General features: G+C 41.1%; 1 protein-coding gene across 1 annotated transcript in view; it reads left to right on the top strand.

Annotated features, from left to right (window-relative positions):
• wtip (WT1 interacting protein) overlaps window positions 1–14,637 on the top strand; it is a 34,665-nt gene extending 20,028 nt beyond the window's left edge. Inside the window, exons 3-8 of the mRNA XM_005727613.1 lie at window positions 5,310–5,377; window positions 7,178–7,240; window positions 7,756–7,886; window positions 8,518–8,569; window positions 9,433–9,501; window positions 12,054–14,637. Coding sequence (XP_005727670.1) covers window positions 5,310–5,377; window positions 7,178–7,240; window positions 7,756–7,886; window positions 8,518–8,569; window positions 9,433–9,501; window positions 12,054–12,206 — 536 coding nt within the window. The 3' untranslated portion in view covers window positions 12,207–14,637. The remainder of the gene's footprint in view (window positions 1–5,309; window positions 5,378–7,177; window positions 7,241–7,755; window positions 7,887–8,517; window positions 8,570–9,432; window positions 9,502–12,053) is intronic.
• The last annotated feature ends 9 nt before the right edge of the window (window positions 14,638–14,646 follow it).

Genomic DNA, 14,646 nt, shown 5'->3' with positions numbered 1-14,646 from the left:
AAAGTACTATCCAAAGGGGGGACTCTCTGTGGCTTTGGAAGTCTTGGGTCGAGCTTCATGTGCATACCATGAGCTCAGGTTACACTGAAAGAAATCCTGTCATCTTCACTTCTATTTTAACTCCAGCCATGAACTTAACCTTAAGGGTTGGATTTTTTGTCAGTTTTCTAGAGTTGCAGAGAATAGTCGACACATGTCCTGCATCCAAAATGTACAAAAGGTCACAATTACATCTGTATCTTATCGGTAGGAAAAAATTATTCAGACCAGAAACAGCATGCGACTTAACAAAGTCACTGCAACGTGTTAAATCTTCTTTTTGTATTATGCAAAAATAAGATTCCTACATTCTCATTTTGGTAGTCGTAGAAAAGGCCACATCTCCCACATGATCCAAGGATGAATCTCAGACACACTAACATTGTGTAGAAAAAATACACAGCTCTCATTTTAGGTGAAAGTGTCTAAACACCCTGGATGCCCAATGAAATGATTTCTATCCTTTCAGTGAAGACGAGTGACTCCTGCTGGGTTTTTTCTTTCTTTTTTGACTGAATAGGCTTAACCGAAACTGCCATACGAGAGGAAAATTTAGCCGAATGATACCTTCGCCATGGTGACACATCAGTCTTCATTTCCATGGCAACACCAGCATTCAAAATGCATGCACTAACAGATGAGCTGAGATTTGTAAATGACCAAAAATTGCACGCGGCCGTCATACGTGCAGAGGTCAGGAGCAGAAATAGGGAGAGGAGAAAATCACTCATCATTATGTGTCATTATAAACCATACCAAACTCATATGCATGTGGTGTGCTGACGTTCATGGATTTTAAATGCTATTGAAAATTAGCTCTGTGCTGTTAGGCATGTTGCATACCTGTCCCTATAAAATATCAACTATGAAATTAAGTAAATACTATGACTGTGTAAATAACCTAACAAAATCAGTTGTAAACCTCTAGTTTCAAATGCTGTGATGTCAAAATAATGCGAGCATGGTTTGAAATTAAAGTGCCCTGAGCCAACTTTTGCCTTAAAATTGAATCAATTGAAAATTGACTCCAGTTAACTAAATGTTTTTCTTTTTTTTTAAACAGTGATGGAAAAATCTGAAGTCTGTCAGTCTTTTTGATGGATTAGATGGTGGATTCATCAAAAATATTAAATAAACACACCAGTTGCTGTCTTCTATATATACAACCTAAAATTAAGCATACACGGTTGAATCCTCCAGTGAGGTGTCAGAGCGTGATTACGACTGAGTCATGGGTGCAGCTGGTTCCTCATGCAGAAGGAGCAGATTAGGCAGGCAAAATGAACCTCATGGGGAAGTAAGAGCTTGCAGCATTGGAAAGTTTAATCATTAAAAACTTTTGGTAACTTACGATCACTTCCTGCTGGAAACATGATGCTGGTTATTTCAGTTTTGGGTGTAGCAGCAGAGCGAGGTTGGACAGAGTTTGCCCTTCGGAATAAAATAAAATCGGACACAAAAAGCTTTCGCCTCTGCAGCAGCCCTCTTTGATGCATTTGATTACACTCAATCAAGCACCCAGCTCAAGTCACCTTATATTTGCTAGTTTAGACACAAGGTTGTTTTAGTGCCTCCGCTTGAACTGTCGAATCTGTTTCTTTTGCTGCTGACATGTGGAGTGACCTTACAGCAGATTTTTTACATTTCTATTCTTTTTTGTGATGTACCATTATTTGTCCCTTATGCATTGATGTCCCCATCAATGGATACTCTTTTTATTTGTAGGTAGGTAATGTTAGGAAAGTTAGGAAACTTCACAACCCTGTCCATCAAAATGAAAGGTGATGACAAAGTCTAACACAACCTCTGGTTGGAACTTCTAAAAGTAATAACTAAGACAAGCAAGCAGAGTGAGACATGAAAATGAGAAAAGGATTTTAAAGTAAATCCCAAACTGCACATCTAGCTAGTCTATGATGCCAGGATGGGTAAAATATGCTCAAGTTTACATGCAGTCAGGGGCCTAATGGGAGCAATTTGACTGAGCTATAATCATGGATCAGGCTCTGTAAAACCTGCCGGTAGATTGCAAAATATAAATAGAGCTACTGATTCAATGCCTTGCAGGACTGTGAGGACATTCGGCCCCTCTGCAGCAATGTCTGGTCACAAAAGGCCAAAGGAGCGAGAGGGAGGCATGGAGCCCTCCCCCTCTTTTTCTTGGTGATGGAAGTGGGCAGAGAGCGGGTGCTGGAGAGGTGCGGGGGGGATGAATGGGACCAGCTAGTGACCTCAGGCAGAAAGAATGTCCCCGTTTGCTCAGTCGGCCTGCTCCCCTAGCAGCGCTCCACACAGTCATCAGCACTGGGGCCTTTGTATTCACCTTCCAGACCCCAAACTCCAGAGCAGAGGCCACAGACCAGCACACAGCAACACCTCGCAGCCCCTGCTGCTGCACTGTTCACTATAATCTCACTGCTCCTGCCAGTTTAGCCCCTTCAAAGTCTCATCTATGAAGAGCTCTTCTTCAATCCTCCTTTTCTTTTTTGCTCCTCGCTACCAAAATGCTAATTGCTCCTCAGTCTCAAAGTCTTAAAAGTCTCACCTATTGTGTGGACAACATTCCTCTGCTGCTCCAGCCATTTATGTGGATGTTAATGTATTGCCATCTCCCAGCATTGTGACAGTGTGTTTGTGTGTGAGTGCATGTGAGTGCATGTGTATGAAATATAGCGACTGCATAAATTTAAGTTAAAAAAAAAAAAGCAGCATCTTTTTCATGCTGGGACACCCATAAAATCAGTGGTGGCTCAGGACGACAATTAAATCTGACTAATCCTGCAGATTTATGAGATCCATGGGTTTCGTCTGCCAGGCTTGGGTGAAGTCATCGTGCTGCCACAGAGACACCGCTGCTGTTAAATGAATTTGAATGGGCGAGCAGTGTGAGATGCATGGCAGGGGGCTGTAGAAGCCAGCCCGCAGCAGAATTTCCTTTTCAGTTTGGATTCAAACTTGGATTCTGATGAATGAAGTCTAACCCAGAGGAATTCAGTGTTCTCACTCTGCGCTAGAAGCTCGGTGTCCTGAACCCGGGCTCACAGTGTGGACATGTTTATGTGTTGTGGGCCTGTGACTTTTTTAGGGTTTTTAAAGTTATTTAGAATAATGAAGCGGTGTTGAAAAGCTGGTTGTCGTTTTCTGTATGTGTCAGAATAAGGGACATCCTCCCTCCAGTCTGCTATTGTTGGTCTGTCTGTGAGCAGTGCACAATAGCAGGGAAGAGTGGAGATTTTTGGGGGAGGTTTGGCAAGCAGCCTGCTGTATTGATTGTGTATGGGTTGTGAATGGATTCTTGTCGGGATCAATGGTTGAGGTAATTAAACGGAGGCAGAAAGTTGCCTTTTTTTAGCGAACCATCTGCTCCGCACTCTGTGTGCTGTGGCCGTGGCAGATAAAAGAAAAGGATACAGTAGGATGTGTTTTTGCATGTAAAAGTTAACAGAAGTGTTATATCGCATGTTCTTTCTGAAATAATTGGTTCATTGTTTATTTTTTAGTTTTTTTAGTTTTTGGGGGGCAAAGAAGTGATAACCTAACAAATACAGTCTAAAAGTGCACATTTTCTCTTCCATATTTTTATTATTGATGTCTGCGGGAGGATTCGTATTTCAAGATACAATTTATTTTTCTAATACTGGACCTCGGTGCAGCTACTCAGTTCATTCTCTACCTGCGACATGCAATTTTAACTGCTCTTCACTAGAAGGCCGACATTCTTTCATTTAAGCTACCTTTCTTCTATTCCGAATTCAGCTTCCTTTTCATGTCCTTTACAAACAGTAGGTTTAAACAGTGGGTGGATGGTGCAGCTGTGACAGAAATCTGCAAACCAGCAATAAAGAAAATCGACTATTTTATCATCAGATTTTAAAAAGTGGAAAATTGGATAAGCTCATCTCTTTGCTTTCTCTAGTATTCTGGGATGGTTTTTACGGTTTTACACTAAACTTTGTCAAATCCTTTCCCACTCAGCTAAGATTTTAAAGTGTGGTTGCACCAAAAAAAAATTTTACACAGAAAAAATCTGCAGGTCCTCTTAAAAAGTTTTGGAATTTATGCAAAAAGAAAGTCAACCTCTGACCTGACGGTCAGTTTGCAAGCAAAGTGGAAACTGTTGCCACAAAGTTGCAATTACTTAAACTGATGAGTCACAGCATTCAAACCAGCTGCCTAATATCGTGTAAATCCTCCTCATGCCATCTCTGACCCTTCAAAGCAAGAATATGGCACCTTTGAGAATGTCATGGCACGTTGGCAGTCAAGCCTTTGGGTCATTTGAGTGTTTGTGTGTTGGACTTATTTTGTGTTTGTGATGGTTTCTTCTTTTTAATTCCTAAAACTTTGTGGGTTTCATGGTATGTAGCAGTTAGCATTGTTCTGCTGAGGTAACATGTTGATGTGGGGGGGGCTAAGGTTGGTGTGCAACGATGTTCAGTGCAATGGTTTTCACAATTTCTGTGTAAGCCAGAATTTAAAGGGATGACTATATTTATATGTTTGAAAAATAGTCTTTGTGTTCTCTGACATATCATTAGTTCTCCTTTTGAATCAGTTTGTAACATCTGGATGTCATCAGTCCATTGGCAGATACCTTGCCTTCACTGGAAAAGACACTTTTAAATCAGACACTTTTGAACAGTCTACCACTATTTTGATGTTGGCCTATTTCTCTCAGATGAGATGTTTCATTTGCAAAGTGCTTTTTTATTATTACCCAAACTGTACTGACAGATGACAGTGATGATGATCATTCAGTCCAGCTGAAGTCAAAAGACACATGGTTTTTGTGATAGTTGTCTTTCTTCTTCTTCTTTCAGTAGGTTAACCAAGACCGTTGCTGTATCACTTATTCGTAATTCCCAAAATGTAACAACTACACATAAAGTCTGGGGCTCACGTCCTAACCCTAACCCTTGTTAAAGGAAAGAACTGCTTAAAATGTGCCGTTACAAAAAAAATAATTCATACCTTGATGTCCACTTGTGGTATACTGTAAAGTACAGTGTGCTATAATAATGTTTGGTTGTCAGAAAATCCCTCGTCACACTGTTTGGTTGTTGGTAGACAACAAAATAGCAAATGAATGCAAGGAGATGAGAAATAATATTCCCACTGTATATAAGCGGTTCTCTTGTTTACTGTAAGGGTCTGTGCCTTAAGATTTCTAGACCCAAAGAACAAAACTATGAGCATCCACATACTTTTGACTATATAGTCTATATACATCTTTGCATGTTGCATTTTTAATTTGCCGTTCATCTTTTCAGGGAGGAGGCTACGAGGGAAAGCGTTCTACAACGTCAATGGAAAGGTCTACTGTGAGGAGGACTTTCTGGTAAGTGCTCTCGTGGTTATTGATTTTGTTCTGTGATGAGTACATCACTGTGTGTTTGCCTCATGCTGGAGTCAGACGGGGGTGCAGGTGGAGCAGAAAGAGCGAAGAATTAGGACCTCAGGCTACATTCTTGAACCCTCTGGAGGAAAAACACTGAACAGCTACAATTAGGGCTTTAGCACCACCCCTTCAATTCACACTAATAATTTCCCCAAGGAGCTCAATTACACTGTGAGCTGCTCCCCGGCACTTACAATTAGGAGGTGGAGAAGGAGGAGGAGGGTTGGACAGCTGCAGCTCTCAGACTCCTGGTCCATCTGCTGCAGGTTAACAGGCCAGACACTGGACCTGATCTCATGCTCCACTGAACACTGAGAATCGTGACCATCATATTTTGTTTACTCTAGCTGTATGTGATTTGAATAAAATGTGACTGATTTCAAACAAGGAAGGTGGCTGCAAACACTTCCTCTAACGCAGATGTTGAAATTGGTTTTGTTGTCCAGATTACACCATAACTGTTAGCCTCATGTGCTGACAGTACTTCCTGTTTATAGGCAGCTTTCCTGTAACCTGCTGGCCTGTTAGGAAACACTCAGATTCCTGTTTTGCAATTTACAATCAGCACCTTTGAGATGTCGGGATGAGACTAATCTCCTTCCGCCTCCCTCCTACGGCTGATGCACGGCTAGTCTGGGCTGTCACCCTGGGGGTGTTTCATAGGTGGGGGGAGGTGCTGGCAGATGGTAGATTCAGAGCAGAGATGTCAGGGCAGGGGGCAGCCTGCCCATCATGACCTACCACCTCCACCTGGTAGCAGTGTCTCCATTAGCAGGCCCCTCTGTATCAATCAGGTCACGACCCAGAGGGGGTTGTGTGCTGCAGATGGTCGCTTTAATTATTCGCCTGGGCTTCAGGTTTGAAGGGAAGGCGCTACTGATGTGTTGGCGAGTGTTTTATTTCCTGTAGAAGACAGAGGGCACTAAACTCCCTCAACATGAAGGAATCTTTGACGAATTAGTTATAGCTGTAAAAAAAAGTAATGGAGGCTAAGAGAATGATGAGATGATTCTAAATAAAGCCTGGTCATCTCATTATAAAGTGTATCTATTATGCTTTTATTTATTTCCTTTCATAATTAAACTGTTACATTTAACATGGTCAAAGTTACAAATAATGAGGTCAACACATTAAGGTTGAATAGCTCAACAGCTCACGCTTCAAAACACTGAACACTGGCAGTTTTTTCAGCTCTTGGTTCTGTACAATGTCAGAGAGATGATATCCTTAAATGGTCATTTGACACGCACAGCTCTGACTGAGAGCACAGAGGTCCCACAGAAATTGAATGTGCCACATGCTCAAAGCAAAACAAAACAAAAAAATAATAATAATACAGTCACTGGGAAACAAACAATTCTGCTTAGTTGCTAGGTGGTTGACATCCTATTTTTGCTCTGGTGTAAGTGAACCATTAGAAGATGCAGCCAGCCAAAGTGAGCAAAAGTGAGCGAAACTGTAACAGCTTTTTTGAGGCTACATTTACATTTAGTATGAGACAAATAAGAATTGTTTTTAATTGTAATTCACGCAGAGTTCAAAAATAAAGATATAGAGGTGAAAAGGGCATAACTGATCTCATTTAACAAGCAATTCCCTCTGTAGATAAATACAAGATTGAAACATGTTTTCATGCAGAAAGTGTGAAGCATTGCTTGTGATTGCAAGGTCAGTCAGTGCAACAGTATCCAAAAAAGCAATACTCAGCATGATAATCTGCGTGTCTGGTTTCACCCACAGTACTCTGGTTTCCAGCAGACGGCTGAGAAGTGCTTTGTGTGTGGTCACCTCATCATGGAGATGGTAAGAGCCTTGAGCAACGAAGACCTTTTTTTCCTTATCAACCACGTTTTTAATAAAAATCATTAATCTGATTCAGCAACTAAGCATGCTGCTGTGTTTTCACAATCGTTAGAGGAGAACAGAGAATTTTTACTTTACATATTTAACAAAGAATTTTAAAGAAGATACAGATAAAAAAGATGTAGTGTTGTATAATCCAGTATTTTTCCAAGATATAATTTCCTTCACTCATACATATATCTATAGCTACATCAATTTTTCTCCAAGATAAAGTTATCATCTTTTTGTCCTGCAGGAGTCCAAAGTCAATTATATTTGAGACCTTCACTCCAGCAATCTCACATACTGTCTGAATAACGCTATTCCAATAAAAAATTGGACAGCCCTTTAGAGAGTGTAACCCTTTCTCTGCCTATTATGTCCTACTGCATGTCCATACTTGTTATTTAAGTCCTATATAAGAACTATTATTATCTTCTATTTTCTTCTCTATTTTTTTCTTTGTGGGAGTTTAGATCCTCCAGGCACTAGGCAAGTCTTACCATCCCGGCTGTTTCCGCTGTGTTGTGTGTAAGGAGGGTCTAGATGGAGTGCCTTTCACTGTGGACGTTGAGAACAACATCTACTGTGTCAAAGACTACCACACGTAAGAAGACGATCGTTTTTGTAAACAAACAGCTCAGCACGTAAAAGTAATGTTTGGCACAAAGAAGCAGTCTGTCTCAGTCTGCCAGGTGTCACGGGGGTACGCCACACCCTCCTGTTTGTTTAGTTATTGTCCTGGTATTTACAACCACAATTCCAAAAAAGTTGGGATGAAAACAGAAAGCCACGATTTGCAATTCTCATAAACTCATATTTAATTATCATGTCACATGTTTAAATTGAAATATTTGATTATTTCGTGATAAATATTACATCAATTTAAATTTAATGGCAAGAGCAATCATTTGTTGCGCCCATCCCATCTGTTGTTGGTACACAGTGATAAACATGGCCTCGTCCTAAGTTTTTTGAGATGTGTTGCTGCCAGCAAATGAAAAATGAGCCAATTTTTTTCCCTTAAAGTGGTAGATTTTCTCAGCTTGAGCCATTGATATGTTTTCTGTTCTATTGTGAGTAAAATATAGGTTTGTGAGATTTGTATTGCATTCTGTTTTTGTTTACATTTTAAACAGCATCCAAAAATTGGGTATGAATGTGTATTATATGTCTAAAAACAACTTTTAGATTTAGTTGAGTTAAACACAAGGTTGACGATTTTTTTTCCATTACAGGGTTTTTGCCCCCAAGTGTGCCTCATGTAACCAGCCCATCCTTCCAGCCCAGGTAACGAGCAAAACAATATTACATCTTGCCGTTTTTGAGTGTTACTGATGACTTTGGTTGGACTCAGAGACCAGAATTTGACATTAATCATGTGAACGTCGGGTGTATTTGCAAAAAGGCTCATTCATGTAACTAATTTTTTCCGAATCTATGTAAAAGAGGTGGCAAAATCTAATCTGGGATCAAGAACGGCAATAAGAGATGCTGCTACAACTCAGATACCAACCGGGAGCAGGTGTCCAAGCTCAGATTCACAAACATTTACAGCGTGATTTTTTCCCCCCCTGGGATCTTTGTCAGAGTGTTGAGGTTTTCTGTAACATCCCAACGTGTCTGAGGGAGAACATTCACCACAACTGACCCAAACTGCACCTTCACATAGAACAACCTAATTCTCACTCATCACTCACTTTCTCACCAGATTTGACTGTCTTCATTTACATCTGCATTCTCAAAAATTCAACTTGAAGAGTCGCCCTTCTGACACACTCAAGGAGATCCACCACACCCACTGCAGATTCAAACGAGCACAAAGTCAGAATATAACTTCACAAAGCAATCGAAAAATCACAGCTCCACATAGCGGCGCCCTGTGAGGGAAGAATCGTCCGATTTTCTTTTTTCATTGAATTTTTCATGGATTTTCTTTTTAATGATCTCTTACTAGCACACAATCACCAACAGGGAGATGCTTACAGAAAAAATGTACAAAAACCAAAGCAAACAAAAGCTTTTGCTTTGAAGGTGAAAATAAAAGCCAATATGTTTTAGATAAAAGTAGAATGAATGAATCAAAAATTAATAATAAAAGCTGCAGGGCTCAAACATCAAACTCATCACTTTCTGTGTGTTTGTCTCCACAGGGCTCTGAGGAAACTATTCGCGTTGTTTCTATGGACAAGGACTACCACGTGGAGTGCTACCATTGTGAGGTGAGTCACTTCGACTGCGTACACTGACTGTAGTCTCTCTTTCTCACACACACTTCACAAGGTATGAGTAAGAGTGATCTGCCATGCCTGGGATTTGATTAGAGTGAATTAAGCATCACTGTGCGTGATTCAACTTTTGAGGCGGTTGAAATTATAAAAACACACACAAGGACATATTTGCACACTACTTTAGCACACACACACACACACACTAACACACGTGCACATCTGCTTAGTCCCGTAAACACAGTGAACTGTGGTAAGATCTCCAAATCGTGGGATAAGAATAGACTCACTGTTTTCTACCAGCGAGTGTGAATCACTGCTCTTGTGGAATGAATGAGACACAGACAGGGGAAAAAAAACATACTGATGGATATCAACCAAAGGTTACAGCTCAATATGTGACTCATTGACAAAGCGCATTGCAGCTCGGCTGGGGGCTTGCTGCTTAAACCCAGCTTCTGACATCTCAGTCATCCTGTCGCTCAACTTGGCTGCTAGATTTTTTTTTTTAGTTCAAGTGTGCTGCCATGAATGTTTAGTGAAACAAATAAACATTTCACGCCTCCCTGCAGCGATTGAGCAGGGTTTTTTTCTAAATCGTGAGATCATTTTTACTATCCCCTGAGCAGGATACAACTTGCATATGTCTGAATGGCTGAGGTTCCGCTTCATAGAAATGCATCAGATCGTTATATAAGCAGCGGGTAATCATTCAGTGGAGCTCTGAATGGGGGGTGAGAGGGAGGCTTATGGACAGGAAGGGTAAAGTCTGCAGTTGAATCATTCTGAAGATGGTAAATAATTACATATTGAGGGGAAAAAAACATGTTTTTTCTGTAATGCTGTAACACGACAGTTGGATTTTTGAAAATACAGCGAGAATCACATTGATGCACAGTGAAAATTCATTTATAATATGTACATTTTTAAGCTGTTTATCCGGTTTTAAATCACCCGAGTGGTTAGCAGTCAGTTTATGTAATCCCTCCAACATGGTCAGGGTCCACATCGGGGTCTCGTCGTGTCAGCCATGCGCAGAATTCCTCTGCAGGCTCAGAGATCAGTGTGCTCATTCATCAAAGCATACAATTTGCACAGCCTCTATCCCCGTCTTTGGAGGCAGCTTCTCTCAAACCCACAGTTCCCTCTGGACATCTGAACTCTTCAAGGATAAACCCACTCACTGTCTATGATTTGTCTCAGAGTCAGCACCCTGTTTACAACGAGGGTCCAGAAAGACGCCCACACTGAAGTCACTGGCACAACTTGGTGTCACTAATTAGTTTTCTCATCTGTTCATTTTCTGCAAACAAGCCTGTTTCCCAAAATCTCAAATTATTTCTTTAAGGAAAGAAACTACAGGTAAAGACAGTAAAAATAATTAAAAAACTAACTAATAACTTTACACTGAGCAAAGTACTTTTATATTGCAGGTGGCTTAATTTGTTGAAATCTGCTTTTGCTGTTATCAACAGGAAAAAAATACTTTCCCCCCCAAGTTTTTAAGAGTAAAATCTTCCATAAATGTGACTCTGAATGCTATTAAAACCTTCAGGATATAGACTGCTCCAAAAATTGAAAGTTTGGTAGCTATAGGTGGAGATTTTGGGCTTAAAATATAAGAAAGAAATCTGATTTTAAAGATATATGTTTGAAATTCAATATTTACTGGTTAAATATTGAAAGCTTATAATTATTACTTTAAAACCTCTCCAGTTACTTTGTATCGCAGGTCTACAGTTCACTATTTAAATATGCACAGCAGAAACCTGGATATTTGTTGTGAATCACTGGAACAGACAAGCTTAGAAATGAGTATATCAGAGGAACAGCTCAGGTCGAGATGGTTTGGACATGTGCAGAGAACGGATGGTTGATAAGCGCCTTGAGGCGACTTATGTTGTGATTTGGCGCTATATAAATAAAATTGAATTGAATTGAATTGAATATATCGGACAAAGGATTGAAGATGAAGGTCGTGGATCATAAACATCTACTATTTTACTTAAAAAGACAAAAGGTGTTTGCTTACTCGTGCCAAGTAGTGCATGCACCCAAGAGATCCATGTGACAGTGGAAACGTCAGATGAAATTAGACAGTCTTTAAGCTGCAAGCTCACTTCTGAAAAGGTCGATGGGTAATTTGGGTTTTTTGTTCTGATCTGCAAAATGTACAGCCAGTAGTCAAAGTAGCACCATGTGTGCTGCCTCCGGCGTGCTCTGCCCAGGCAGCTCTCTCATCTAAACCACATTGCCAGCTTCGGTCTTTGAAGTACACTCTTTCCTGCTGTTTCCTCCTTTTGAAATCATCCCAACACAATTCTGCTGAAAATGTCTGAAGTTCATGTGTAAAATCTCAAATTAGCAAAAGGTAAATGCCTGACTGTATGATTGTTCCACCAGTCTGCGACATTTTGGAAGCAAAATAGCATAAAACCTCAAAATTTAGCAGTGCATGTAAAATACATGTTTTATAGTGTCTAAATGGATTTTTATTAATATGTGTGAGCGTGATTATTAAATATATGTAATTATATTTATTTCAGGACTGCGGTCTCCAGTTAAATGATGAGGAAAGGCACCGCTGTTATCCACTGGAAGGCCACCTGCTCTGCCACGATTGCCACATCCTTCGGCTCCAGTCGCAGGTTCCTGCCCATGCGCCCCCCAGCTACCCTCTCCATGTCACTGAACTGTGATTGGGAGAACTAAGCTCCACATCCCAGGTGATCTGGGACACCAGCAGTGGGCAAAAAAAGGCCTGCACCCTCTTCAGCAGTTCCAGAGAAGCCTCTCTGTGGCCATCTGAGTTACTGCCCCCGTCCTCAGCTGGACAGCCAGTCCGTGGACTAACACACACAGTGCAGCTCCCACCACAAGCCCTGCTATTACATGCTAGGGTTGGGGAAAAGGGTCCCTCCCTTACCCTCCATTTGTGGTCCTTTCCATCCCCCTCCCCCTTGGGCGCCTAACCCTGAAAGTCAACACGCCAGCTCACCCAGAGGCCCCTGATGACGTCACACCTCCTGACCCCAGCACATTCATCAGAAAGAGGGTTTCTGGATTGGAGGAGAAAGCGCAAATTCAACTCTCTCCTTGCTTTCTCTCTCATCCTTTCTGTATCTTTCACTCTTATGCTTTGACTGAAGCAATTTACCACGTGAATTGACCAGTGCTGTCACATCTGAGAACGCTGCTGATGTTAGCGTCAGGAAGGCCGGGGAACGAGCCACTGCATTCCAGTGCTGGCTGGGCCGGACAGGCCCAACGGTGGGCATGCCGTGCCTTCAGAGTGGGCTCTCCCCGTGTAGCTTCTAACACTGAAATGGAGTCCTGCTAAAGGCTATGCAATGGACACCCAGCATTCATGACACAGGGCTGTGATGAAAAACTGTCACCCTTGCACCACCTCGACATCACCGATGCAGAGTAGCACCACAAGCCCAGAGGACGGACTGACATTCCACTTAGAAGTCACAAGCAGTGTCTTAATTAATGATTATATGATGACAGAAATTTTTAGATGCACATAGATTGTCTTTTATATATGGATATATATATTTTGCAGACATTTTCCACATCAGATCTTAGATGTAGATTCTTGTTTTGTTGTTTTCTTTTTAATGTTGCTGCGCTCATGGTCGAATCAGTCTAAAGCCTCGGAAGCTTTTGGTCTGTTGTATCATTTCTCCTCCAGGACACAGAGCCTCTTCATGCCTGTCAGAGATTCACAGGCTTTGTAGGAGCAGACCAGGATCAAATAGTATTTGCCTTCAGTTGTTTTGTCCCACTTTGTACACCCAGTGAAATGAGTTTCTTTTAGCCCTTACTCACCATAGAAAGCTTACAAATCAAGCATCGCATTAGTTCAGGCAGGCCTTGAAACTAGGCTTGGGTGCACTCTTCTTCTTCTTCTTCTCAGCTCACCGCCTTCTACAGATCCAATTAGCAAATCACATACAGGGTGCACTATTTAATAAGCTTTAGCCTGCATACAGGTACTACACACCTGCAAGTCACATTGCAACCCATCTCCATCACAGGAGATGGAGTTTCACGCTGGTGCTCTAAGGACAAGGGAGTCCCAGACCAGGCCAAATAGAAAATACTTCTTTTGGTCATGTGCTCCCTGACTGAACCAATGTTATCATTCTCTGTCTTTAACAGACAACAGATGAGCAGTCCCATCGCACAGATTGTATAGAGGCAGCTATACGTTGTAGTTAAATCCTACAAAATGTAAAACAAATATTAATCTTTATTTCAGACCCTTTTAAATTTATCTTCATGCCTTCTGTCATCACACCACAAGTCATCAAAGTTATATCATTAAGATTAAGACTTAGCTTAATCCTAACGTCTTAAGAGATTAGCCGGAGAGAAGTCTTTAAATACAGAGGATTAGGGCTTTTGGTGCAACACTAAAGGACACTCAGCAGTCGCACAAGGCAGATGTCCACAGCTCACAGGAAAAATTCCAGCTGTGACTCACTGTTGGAGAAATTTCCAAAAATAAAGCATTCATTAGCTCTTTTTTTTATCTACAGTTCTCAAAGTGGGGTCTGAGGATCCCCAGGGGTCCGCAACCTATTGCTAAGTGGTCCTCAGAATAAATTCCTGTAAGTTAGAAAACTGAACTTCATTGTTTAAATTCACAGATATAGACTGGAACTATTTGCGCCAGTAAAAGCAGCATATTGGATCCATTATTTCCCTCCCACATTAGGTTGGGAAACATCATATCAGTCTGTCACCAGCTCTTACTTCTCTCAGGGTGCATTATAATGTTCCTGTTACTATTTAGCTTGGTGTATTAGACCGCTGGGTTGCTGGCGCGCATGGAGAAATATCAGCCCACAGCATCTGGTGACACTAAACACAATTAATCTGTTTAGGGTTTATAATATAGTGGTTGTGGAAAAAGATTTCCCCCAGTAAAAAAGTGTGAGAACTCCTTGTTTTAAACTATATAGGGTATATTCTTGGCTAAAGACAGTTTATTCAAACAGTTTTTAAAGCCACAAGACTGGGACAGTGTCGTTTTGATAGGCTGGTGATTGTCATGCAGGTAAGCATATATGATCATTTGTTTCAACCAGGAAGTAGCTGAATTTCCTTAAAAGAGAGACATAAAAGGCC

Source organism: Pundamilia nyererei, unplaced genomic scaffold (assembly GCF_000239375.1).
Source record: "Pundamilia nyererei isolate P.nyererei 1_Seehausen unplaced genomic scaffold, PunNye1.0 scaffold00025, whole genome shotgun sequence".
In the NCBI taxonomy this organism is placed as follows: Eukaryota; Metazoa; Chordata; class Actinopteri; order Cichliformes; family Cichlidae; genus Pundamilia; species Pundamilia nyererei.
Note: the sequence above shows the minus strand (reverse complement) of the source record. Positions and strands in the feature narration are given on the sequence as shown.